General features: G+C 38.6%; 2 protein-coding genes across 2 annotated transcripts in view; both read right to left on the bottom strand.

The window, feature by feature from the left end:
• Nucleotides 1-12,140, bottom strand: part of LOC108163316 (neuroguidin) — a 57,068-nt gene that overhangs the window by 21,366 nt on the left and 23,562 nt on the right. The gene's annotated exons all lie outside the window — the stretch shown is intronic.
• LOC108163314 (phospholipase B1, membrane-associated) lies at nucleotides 1,311-3,544 on the bottom strand. The gene has a single exon (XM_017298538.2). It carries the CDS (start codon nucleotides 2,833-2,835, stop codon nucleotides 1,489-1,491), a length of 1,347 nt encoding a protein of 448 aa, XP_017154027.1. The 5' UTR covers nucleotides 2,836-3,544; the 3' UTR covers nucleotides 1,311-1,488.

The following is a 12,140-nucleotide window of genomic DNA, read 5'->3' on the forward strand; positions in this document are numbered from 1 at the left end:
TTTTTCCAGATTTTTCTTTCTTTTTTTCCCTGCATTTTTTTTGTTGTCCCCTTCCCATCCCGCCCCCATTTTGCAACCTTGTTTGCAGTGGGCGTGTATGTATACATTTTTCACTGTTTCTCATATATATATTTTTTTGCTGTTTGTATTTTTTGTTGTTTTTGTGTGCTGTCCGTGTCCGGAGATTCTTTTTTGGGGGTTGGTCTCTGCCCATTGGCAAGTGTCCGGTTTGCAGGTGGCCCGTGGACCGTCGCTCGACGTTGCCGCTGCCGTTGCATATGCGAATTGTGTTTTTTTGCAACGCTTTTTTCTGTCCCTTTTTTTCGCTTTTATTTGTATTTTTTTGTTTAATTTTTAAAAGGGGGAGTGCAAGTGGTTCTGGGTGTGACATGGGGTGGGAGCACGTAATAAGCAGGCGACGTTGTCACGCATAGCGTCCAGCCAGGGGGGAGGAGCTGGAGGGGGAGGATATACTCCCATACAGAATGCTGGGGGGATCTGGGAGGATATTCCTTCTACGAGAATGGGGGATCCAGGGGATATACCATACAGAATGGGTGTGGTAGGGGGATATTCCATACAGATATAACTGAGGATAAGGGAGATATCCCATATAAAGTGGCCATGGGGCCATGGAAGGTGTTTTTCCCAGTAAACAGGACCCCAACAAAAAAAAATCATATATTTTTTGTTTCTGCCCCGTAAGCAAAAAGTATTTTGAAATGAATTTTTATATATATATATGCGTCTACAGGTTGGGGGACTGGTACATATATTGTTTTTTAGCGTATTTTAATTAATTAAAAATATAAATTAAAAATTGCATAATATTTTAATTGAAAATGGAGATGGGGGAAAAAGAAAGTGGGAAGGAGTGAACAGATACAAAAAGGAAACAGCAGATGAATTCAGAGAGAAGAGGGGGGGAAGGGGCGGAGTAGAGTTTGGAGATTATATCTGGTCAGAGCTCTGGCGAGACGGTTAATCTTTTTTTGGTATTGGAAAAGGGGTTCAAATAAGCCAAGAGCTGGCCCCTTAACACATTCCACAAAGAAAGGTTGGGCCAAAGATCCATCTTGGCAGAAAATATCCATCTTTTATACGGGAGAGCCCTCAAATTTCCACCAAATTTGATTGAAAGCTATAGAAAAAGATTCAAATGTTAATTTTGATACAAAATATGTAAATTTTCCAGCGGAAATCTTTCAGAACTGAACTGAACTTCACTAAACTGCTCAAAAACCAACCAATATCCACCTCTTAAGATTTTCTACACAATTCCCTCCGTCATTAAATCAATCTTCAACCCAAAAAACACTCAAAAAAGCCACAAAATACCTTGAATCATTTTTTAATAATCACAAAACTTAAGAGTAAAACCTTAAAATGTAACCTTATATCACAAGACAGCTTTAACCTTCGATTCAGTAACCAGCAACGAAACCCAAACCCCACTGCAACCTTCTGGGAGAACGGAGTCTCCCTGTTTTAGCCAGGCCTCACCGCAAAGTAGGGCTGCTCTTCGCTGGGACACACGGTGCTCTCGAATAGCCCTGGAATGATGAAGGGTCGCGGTTTGCGATCGTCGGGGAGGAGCATGCTGTTCCACAGCATATTCGAGATGATGGCATGCCCCCGCTGACTGAAATGGAAGCAGTCGTGGGAGAAGAAACGCCAATCGGTGAAGCCATTCTTCAGCCTCGGAGCCGTGATATTGGCCAGCATGGGATGCGCCACAACGGCAAAGTCCTCGCGGTGGAACTCTGGCAGACGGGCAACCTCCAGATCCACCTGCTGCCAGCGCTGTAGGGTATCCATGAGTTGGCTTTGCTGCGTCCGATTCAAGCGATCATTCATCAAACAGTGGCAGCCCACGCGGTGCACCACAAAGCACTGGAAGGGTATCTCCTTCATGGTCTTCAGGGTGAGGAGTATATTTGGCACCACGATCAGATTGATGAGCAAACGGGGCACATTGTCCCGCAGGAGGCGAAAGGCCTGTCGCAGATCTCTGGCATGTTGGTCGAGAAGCGCCTGCGGCTCATCCCAGTGGCACATATCCGAGCAAAGGTCATTGTTTCCCACATAGACTGTCAGCAGCTTCCAGTGTCGCTGCATATCCACATTCGGATCGCGGTGCAGCAGATCGATAAGGACACGGGCCTGAAAGGGCAAGTCCCTCGACATGATCATTGGTTCGGCAATGTTGAAGCGTGAGGATGGGTGATTGACCACCAAACTATTGGCCACCGAAAAGCCATACAATTTCGGATTGAATATCTTTAGGATATTCGGGAGCGTCACATACTTGCGCCAGTTCTCCAAGCCCCCACCGGAAAAGCTCAAGGCACGAAATTCATTGATCATATCCATGAAATTATTCGATAGAATACCATTTCCCGCCGATAGCGAGTCCCCAAAGGCGGCTATGATATCGATATCTCCAGGGCGCAACCTCTCCACCGATGTGGGGGGACTGTCGGATCTCGAGTTGTTCGCTGGACATGGAAATGGTTTCCTCTTGGAGATCGGTAGCTGTATCTTTCCCTCGCGCATGTTTCGATTCTTTAGGTCCTCGATATTTCGCAGTGCAAAATTTAACAAAACTCGTCGCGTGCCCACGAATAAATGTCGTAGATCTCTGTCGAAGGTAGTGTACTGCTGTAAACCATTCTCCAGTTTTCTTGGATCGTACCTCTGCGCATGGACTCCTATGTCCGCTAGGAGTCGGTCGGAGCGATTCTCTCCTCGGATTCGTCGGCTGTTCGATGTTGAAATGGGACTCATCAAAAGCAACAATGAGAGCAACCACAAAAAGCAGGCGATATTTGACATTTTGAGGGGGATTTTTAAGGATTTCGGAGTGTGTTTTTATTTGGGGATCGTTGTCGTTTTGAGAGATATAACTTTGTTCATTTTCCTCTAATAGAAGAACCTCGGATTTTAGATCTTTGCAGATCGCATTGGATGTGGATGGTAATAAACGTTGTTCTCTGTCATCCACTAAAATATATTTAAAATTGTGTTGTGGATCGGGTTGTGGAACTTATTGTGGAACGTATTTCGGGAAGTTGGCAGAGTAGATAAATCTTTCACATTAAAAAGTCTGGAATTCTCTTTGTGGATGTGGATTGTATTTGGCGAGTGTCTGGAACTTCTGCTCATTAAGAACTTCAGTTGCAGATAGAACTCTGTTCATAAGAATCCACTCTAAGAATTTTAAGAACACCTTCGTTTGGAATCTTTTCGGTAGAAATTAGTTCATTTGAACCCACTTTAAGCACTCTTTTAGTTTCATTAACATGGTTTTCTTTATTAAATTTCTTTTGAAGAAATAAACCCCTTTTATAAATCTCGTAAAAAACTTTAGTTCTTTTAAGCACTTTCCACAGAAATTACACCAAAAATTCGCTAAAGATGCAATCACTTTTGTCTGTTCTTTAGGGTTCCCTTAAGGGTTTTACTTCAAGACTTTCTGCGTTTCACTATTGCTCCGCATCCCACACGATGGACTTCTGAACGCGTTCTCATCCACAGAGCGTATGCGTCGAGCGTTTTTGTACACCGCCTAAATTGTTTCTGAACATGGAAACAGACTTCACTCGAAAAACTTCACTCAGACAAAGAGAGACGTACCGAGGGGTACACAGAGCGGGACTGGCTCAGAACTTGACTTAAAAGCGTTGACCGAGACATTAACAATCATGAAACAACAACAACAGCGCCTGATAGCAGCACACACACACACAGGCACAAAGTGCCCTCTGGGGTTCAAAGATAAAACCACACAGAAAACCTCCGAAAAAAAATACAGTTTACTAAACAAAATAATTACCTTGGTGGCAGGCAGACAGGCAGGCAGGCAAAAACATTGGATGCTACTGCCACCACAAGCAACATGACAACGTACACTTATATTTCTATATAAAACAATAAATATTAATAAATTGGAGCTCCACAACGGGCGAAGCGCACGCACGCATGCGCAGAGGCGTAGACTTTGAGCTCGAAAAAGTACTCATCCCAAAAGGGGGTTTGGGTTTTATCCCCATTTAGGTGGGTTATTGGGTCAAGCGATGGATGATCTATAAAGAGAGCGTATTAAAAGGGGTTAATGGTTCCCAAATGATCTTTAAGAAACCCTGTTTAGGGGTGGTTCCCCATAGGTGTCAGAAATTATTCAAAACTTCAATTACTTTCCATTTTTAAGGTTTAGTTTCAAAGATTTAAGACTAGATTTGACCTGTGACTTTTTTTTAGGTAGAGAATAAAGTACTTTAAGAGCTTTAAACCATGAAGGAAGTAGTGCATTAGAAACAATCTTTTAGAGAATTTTCGTATATCATGACCTTAATTTAAAAAATCCCCCTTTTAGCCATTCAAAAAATATTAAATGGTTGTATTTTATAGTTTTGTTTACAGAAATCACCTCAAGAAATCGTGTATCATAGTTTCTAGCATAAATATGCATAAATAGCATACCCCTGTTACCCACTGCCCACGCCACTGCTTCGCTCTTTACACCCATTAACCGCCTTAGATTTTATCTTCATTGAAGCCTAGATTTCTGAATGGTTTGAACATAATAGTTTTGATCGCAGAAATACCCCCCAAAGTTTATATATCTTAGTTTTCAGTACAAATATCCCCCTTTTAATATTCCGCACGCCTCTGCATCTCTACCACCATCTACCGCCTTAGATCTCATCTCCATTCAAGCCAAAAAACAAAACGTGCCAAATATTTGCACACATTTGGGGCTTTGCTTTGACTAAAGCTACAGTTTTCTAATGTAATTGTTGCTTACTCGCACTCATGGCCTGCAATGTGAATAGCTAATTGTTTGCTTAGATCTTTCAAGAGAGATAGATTCACTCTTGAGAGATACACTTGAGACGGTGACTGAGGGCCCCTTGCCCGCCGGGGTATGGGTATAGCATCCGTTTTTGGCTCGAACTTGATAGCGGTTATTGCCCGAGAAGATAATTGAAATAAAATATTATTCACTAAAGTGATCTATAAATATATGACTCAACGGCGGCGGAGCTCTTGTTTGTGTATTTCTAGGCGTGTCATATGAAGGCTGTAGTAAATATACCCTGCGGCTGCTGCGACTCCTCCGACCGTCAGAGAAGCAGCAGAGGGGCCCGTGAGCGTGATGGAATTTCGAGTTTATGGAATTGCGACTTCCGCTTGGGTCCCCGAGTCCCCCCCCTGGGTAACGGGTTCTGGGAAGCGTTGCCTGCCTTTTATTGTTGGGGCAGATCAAGTGCTGCAGAGTGCGTCTGGGGCGACGCCTTTATAGCAATGAGACCCTCCACAAGGCATGGAACCCTCACAAAAAAAAAAAGAGCTACTCAATGGAAAAACACTCATTGACAGGTTTCAAGAGTTGTGCGTCATGGAAAGGAGGTCTTAAATTACCCATAAGCTAATGGAAATGACCGGGAGTACGTCATATCAATCATAATTAAAAAGATAATGATGGTTTTACCATAAATTGTGTATCGTATTCCACAGGAACAGGCCATTCTTTTAATTAAAATATCATGCTTTGGCTTCAATGTTCATCCGAAAATACTCTAAATTACTTGTGGAGTTTGATCTTCTAAGAATTTCGACCCCTGATCCTGAGGTACAGTCGGGCCTCTCTATATTGCTTCCGCTACATAAAAAACGACAAAAAAAAGCGACACAAACACTCGACGTATGTAGCACTTCTACTTCTGCTGTTGTTGGTATTTACACGAGTTCTGTGTTTGTTTTATATAACATGTCTAAGGTACAAGTACTTGTCTTAACTCACATGATTGTTTAGCTAAAACGGCTATTCTTAGAGAGGAAATAACGCCTGTCACTATAGTGTTAAAGTGTTGTTCTAAAGAAATAAAGCAAATAGCGAACCTTAGCCAAGAGAGTAGGGATGGCATAATAAAATATCTCACAAAATATTCGTTTTTACGGATTGCAAAACATTAAACCAATCGATATTTTAAAATAATTTATCAAAATATCGATCAATTGAAAAATTCTGTGTATTGTTAAATACATGAAAGTTCAAATAAAGAAATATCTAAATATTATCGGTATAATAAGAGATATAATTGAAAAATATGTATTGAAAAACATTATTATTATTAAAATTTTGATAAAATATGGACAAACTAAACAATTTTGTATATTGTTAAAATATGTTTGGATTAATTTGGCTTTATTTACGTTATTTTTCTTATTCTTTTCCATATGTCGCCTATCGATATAATCAAAAGGCAATGATTCATAGGTACCGTATTATTTTTAAGCTCTATCTGCATAAAAGTTCCAATACAAAGTTATCTACAAATTACGGATAATTTATCCATGTAATAAGATATACCATTGAACCACCAGGACATACAAGATCTAAAAGTATTTTGGGTATGAGTATTTAAGCGAAATAATACTTTTTAAGTGAAAATCCATGTCTTTAGCAGTCTGGAAACCTTTTTCACAGTCATTAGAAGACAAAGGCGTATGTAAAATACGAAAAAGTTAGTCATCAGAAACTATTCCAGTTTGGAAAATAATTTATAGAGGCTGTAACCTTTTGCTACAAAATCAAGTCATTAAATAAAAAATTCCGGGAATTAGCTTAAGCCCCAGGCGGTCTAAGACATTCATCGTTTAACTCAAGCATTGATTAAGTTTAGTATAGAAATTGAATATCAATTATCACATACAATATCTGAGAGGAGAACTGGACAGAGAGAACTTTTATAGCATGACAATAATTTGTATGCGAAATGCCCTTTTATACGGCTCTATCGAGGGGAGTGAATTATTATGCATAAATTCCAATTCCAACAGCAATTACGGTTCAAAGTTCGCTCATTTAAAGAATATTAAATTCCCGCAAGTGATAGTGGGGGGGTATAAATAGGGGTTTTAATCGCAGCGGGTGTCTGATCTATATTCATTCATCTAGTTTTTCCCCCTTTCGACAGCCAGTCTGTCAGGCCGACTGTCAAATGAGTCTCAATTAAATAAATGCCACTTTCTGAATGGAGTTGTTGTCTCCACTGTATGCGATGTCGATCAAAATGCCGCAGTTTCGTTTCATTTAAGCCTAATTGAGGGATCATTAAGAGGATTGCCACTGTACAGATGTTGCGCTGTAGCTGGGGCTGTGGCTCTGGCTGTTATTGAAGCTGAAACACTGCTCATCGAGCAACATTGTTGCCGAGCTTTTTGTTTCTGGGGAAAGAAAGCTCAAATTGATTGTATTTTAATGCTAATTGGGCTTTAATTAGCATACAATCTGGTTACCTGGCGGATCGTCAGCTTCTGGTGATAGGCTCCGTGTTTGCTCAAGAAATCAACACCATATTTTGGGGCAGTTTTTGGTCTGATTGAAGAGATTTTTGGATGAAAGCTTTCAAGAGAGACTTAAAGCGAAAACTTTCAAGAGAGGCTTGAGACACAAATGAAGCGCGAAAAAAGCTTCAAAATGTTGCCAGATCGCTTGATGAGCGGGAAAAATTATTTTAAAGGGTCTTAAAATTATGATAAATACTACAAAGCACTTTAAAATTATTTAAAATGTACCTAATTATTATTTATTTCAATTATTGTGTATATATATTTTTAAGTGTTTTTTTATCATTTTAAATGAGTGTTTAATGTTTTTATAATTCTTTTATATTACGAAAATGCCCAGCTTATAAGTTTTTCATAAAATTTCGATATTTCTTTGACATATTTAATCATATTTAAGCCCAACTTATTTTTTTCACATTAAATCTCTTTCCTATTGAACATCAACATTTTCCTCATTCGCGTACAATTGGCAAATCCGTGGCTAAAAAAAACCTTGAACTATACCTAAAAATCCCTCACAAATGTCAACAATTATACAGAAATAATTCCACAAAAGTTTCCAAACAAAAAACCGGAGCGTTAGTTATTGTTCAAAGCCTGGACAAAAAATGTTGTACTATTACACAAATTTATTTACCCAATGCGGCTTTTAATTGCAGTTTAATTATTGTAATATTGCGATTTATCAGCGGAGGAAAAACAAGAATGCAGAAGAGAGACAGAGAGGAAAAACGTGTCAGTTGGGGAAAATTGGCTTGTAATTTATATATTTTTTTACATGCCATATAATCGACAAATGATGGAAGATAAGGCGCAGGGCGTTGTCATAATAATAATAAAATAAAATAATTGTATTTATTTCTGCCCATTTTTTTTTTATCGAATTTTATTTGCTGAATAATCGTAATGCAGGCAATTGAAAGACAGACTGCGCGTCGGGGGCAGGGCACAACAAACCCATAAATTATTACAAAACTCCTATAACCTCGCGCTGCAATTGCCAAGCGCGAGAGAGAGAGAGAGAGACATAGAGAGAGATGGGGGTAAAGAGAGCAGCGTAGTGGGAAAAGAGAGACAGACAGAGAGAGGAGCATAGAGAAAGAGATAGAGATAGAGCTATTTGGATGAGCTGGAAAAATACAGACCACAGACAGAGGAAACCACGAGGCAAAAGTTGCATTTTCATTTTGCATAGACAAACGTATTTTATTTATAAAGAAAAACCGAATTATTATTACTCTTTCCATGCAATTAATATTTTTCCAGGTTTTTAGAGAAATTTTTAATTTGAATTTCGTTTAACTTTTTTTTTATGACTGTAGATATTTTTAGATCATGATGAATTTTGGTGCATTCCATGAAATTAGAGCGCTTTGCGTTCGAAATTGTAGACGCTATAAACTTTTCCTCCATTCGCGACGGTCATATATTTTCCTAAAAGACTTATCCGATTACGATGAATTTTTGTATATTGGTAGATATATATTATTATTCCAAAAATGATCGCCCTATCTACCTGATTTTTTATACTTATCAAAAAAACATACAATATATCCCAATATTTCCTAATTTTCTCCTATATTCTGCTCAAATATGATCCCCAATCAAAACACCTGGAAAATTAAGTATGCCCCAAGGTAAAGGGCATGCCACCAAAGACCCTAAAGAGCGTTCCACCGTTGCGCTACATCGCAGAGGGCAAGACTGGAGGGGGAAACTAGTTAACAATTGCACAACCCCGCCAGTAGCAGCAGCAACAACAACAAGGTTTGCGACATTTTGGTCAGCGTTTAAGCCAGAAAAAAATTAAACGTTGCCATTTGTAGACGGGTCTGCCCTGATCAATAACCCAAGAAAGAGCGGGATCCCAGAGAGAGTGAGAGAGAGAGAGAGGGCCGCCCCAGAGGCAAGCGGCAGAGCAGAAGAGGCAACAGGTGGAACACCAGGCAAGTGGTCAATGCGTTCAACATACCCTAAGTGGGTTAATTTGTCTGTCTGTCTGCCTGTCTGCCTGTCCGGTCCGACTGACAGAGCCGACTCTCTGTGATAACAAACATCGACACGGCCGAAGGCAGGCAGCGGCGTGCAAACTCCAGAGACGCCATAAACCAAAAGCCAGGCCCAAAAGTCAGGCCAAGACGAAGAGCCAAGAGCCAAGTGCCAAGCGACGCGGCGCGACGCGTTGGGGCTCTTGCGCAGTCGCAGCCGTCGCAGCAGCAGCGTCAAGGTCGCCTATTGTAAAAGAAAGCGCCATCGAATGGCCTTGAACACGAAAAAAAAAAACGAAGAAATATGGTTAAAAGCCAATGGCTAAATGGTGAATGAAGAAGCAGTCGAAGCAGCAGACAAAACGTCAGCTAAAAAAAGATGATTTCGGGCTTCGGGATGAAGAAAAATCGAAAGACATGAACCCCAGACTTTGGATATGCTCTCTTTTGTTTCGAACCCCGAAAACCCATGGAAACATCCAAAATATGTGAGCAAACAAGCGTGTTTTTTTTAAGTGCCATAAACTTTATGCTTTTGTAAGACAATGAATGAAAGACAAAGACCCGAAAGAGCCGAATGAGCCAAATGTTTCAAACGTATTTAGTTTGCAAAAAAAAAACAACAAAAAAGCACTTGTGCAAGAGGGCGACAGCATCTCCAAACAAACCTGGTCAAAAATGTGTTAAATTGGGGTTAAATGGTTGGCAAATGGGGTAATTGTATGGAGATTTAAATCAGAAATTTGCCCGGGCTCTCAGACTTGGGATTCGATTCGAATCGATGGGGAAATAAAGGTAGTTTTGCACAAGTGTTTAAATCAAATGAGAGTGTTTGACTTCGGCCTTCGGTAGATACAGGAAAAGATAGTATAAATGTTGGGAGCTACTAACCAAAAGTCGGGGCTCTTTCGTAGATGTTTTTCGTGTTAACTTTTAACCCTCAGAGTTTAAAGTTTTGCAGCTACATTTTCTTGTGAATTTAAAGTTTAAAGACCCTAGAAAACTTATAGATTGTACTTTGTTCTTGTTTTATGGGAATTTTACGACTGTTATGCTCTCAAACATTGGACTCCCATTGTATGTACATCGTTTCAGACCCTTAAAATATAAAACTAAGGCTTTCACATACACCCCTTTCTTCTCCAGAACATATTGCCATTACAGAATCCCTTTCCGCACTACATATATAAGATTCTATTCCAAAAATGTGTTATTTTCATTATTATTTTGTCCAGACTTCTGTTTAGCCATTTAAACATTTTTAGAGACCCCAAAAAACACTCTCCACACGGAAGTGTTTAGCCTCAAAAGAATTCTGTTGAAAGTCTGCCTCTAAAGAGTTATAGTTATAAAGAATATTGTTTATACCATTTATAACACGCCATTTTCTCAACTTTTGGACATCAGAGATCAGGTGGACAGGGTTCAAAGGTTAACCAAGCGTTGCTATGAAACCGTCTAATGATTCTCTCCATAAAGTCTGTAATTTCCGTAGTCCAATTAACACGATAATCGGACATTAGCAACAAAAGCAAACAAACTACATACATATTTGCATGTTGTAATTTAGATCATGAGAAAACATGCAATGTTTTTGGAAAAAATACCTGAAAAAACCAGGAAATCTATAACTGAATTCTTTTAATTATTAATGGAATGATGAATGATGAAACAATGATTTCCGAAATCAATGAAACAATTGAAACCTTTTATATAAGGCATAATGAAATGCGCAATTAGTTGACGTCTTTGATAAAAATGAGAGACTCACCGCAGAATAATAATTGTTATAATTATAGAAAACAGTTGTATTTAAGACACATTTACATACCTGCAACGAGAGAGAGAGAGAAAATTGTTTAAAGATAAGAATTAAATCGATTCATTATTTCTTGCGGAACTGGTTCCAGTCGCATATCAGAATTAGTACGAGTCCGAGTAGAATCCATTAATATGGATGACTAAAAACCAAGACTTCCAGCGACTACAACAAAGTGGCTGAAAACGTTAGGAAAAATACCAGTATTTATACTATAGAGTGTTGAGAGGGTTTTCCTTTGTGAATCGATCTCTAAAATGATGACCCTATTCAGCAGAGAGTAAATCCTTCTTCATCAATTCAATTTTTTTATAGATTAATGGCACAGTTTGATAGATTAATGGTTTGGTTTCACACAAATCAATATATATATATATATTTAATGACATTTCTCGCTTTGAAGACATAAATCAACGAGGCTTTATGGTAATTAAATTCAGAAATTCTTTCTGCGTTGTATTGGGTACATTTTTTATCTAATTTCAAGCGTATATCTAAAAACAAAGAACATTTAGGGTTGAAGTCTTTTGAACACAAAATATAGCAATATTTTTTTTATTTTGAAAGGTTTTGAATTTATTTGCTAATTTTAATTAGGCAAAGCAATTAATATTGCTTCAAAAAGTGATACAAAAAAAAGCCGAGAGTTTATATTAGACACTTTAAAAAAAATATAAAAGATCCATTTCCCACTTCAAAAACGTTTATCCATAAATAATATTTAACAATATGGGAGGATAAACTATCTTGTATGGGATCTTCTTCTCTCCCCTTAAATTCCCCGAGAATATATCTAAAAATAAGAAGAGTAAAAAATCTCGTAATATTTATCAATAATTTACCATTTTTCTATTTATTTGCTGATTGTTTTTATATGAAAGTTCATTCAATAACTGACAGAAAGCACTTGGGGTTTTTGCTTAAAAGTTATTCTATTACTTAAGATATTCCCCTCTTAAATGAAACTGTGCAATCAA

Source organism: Drosophila miranda, chromosome 4 (assembly GCF_003369915.1).
Source record: "Drosophila miranda strain MSH22 chromosome 4, D.miranda_PacBio2.1, whole genome shotgun sequence".
Lineage (NCBI taxonomy): Eukaryota > Metazoa > Arthropoda > Insecta > Diptera > Drosophilidae > Drosophila > Drosophila miranda.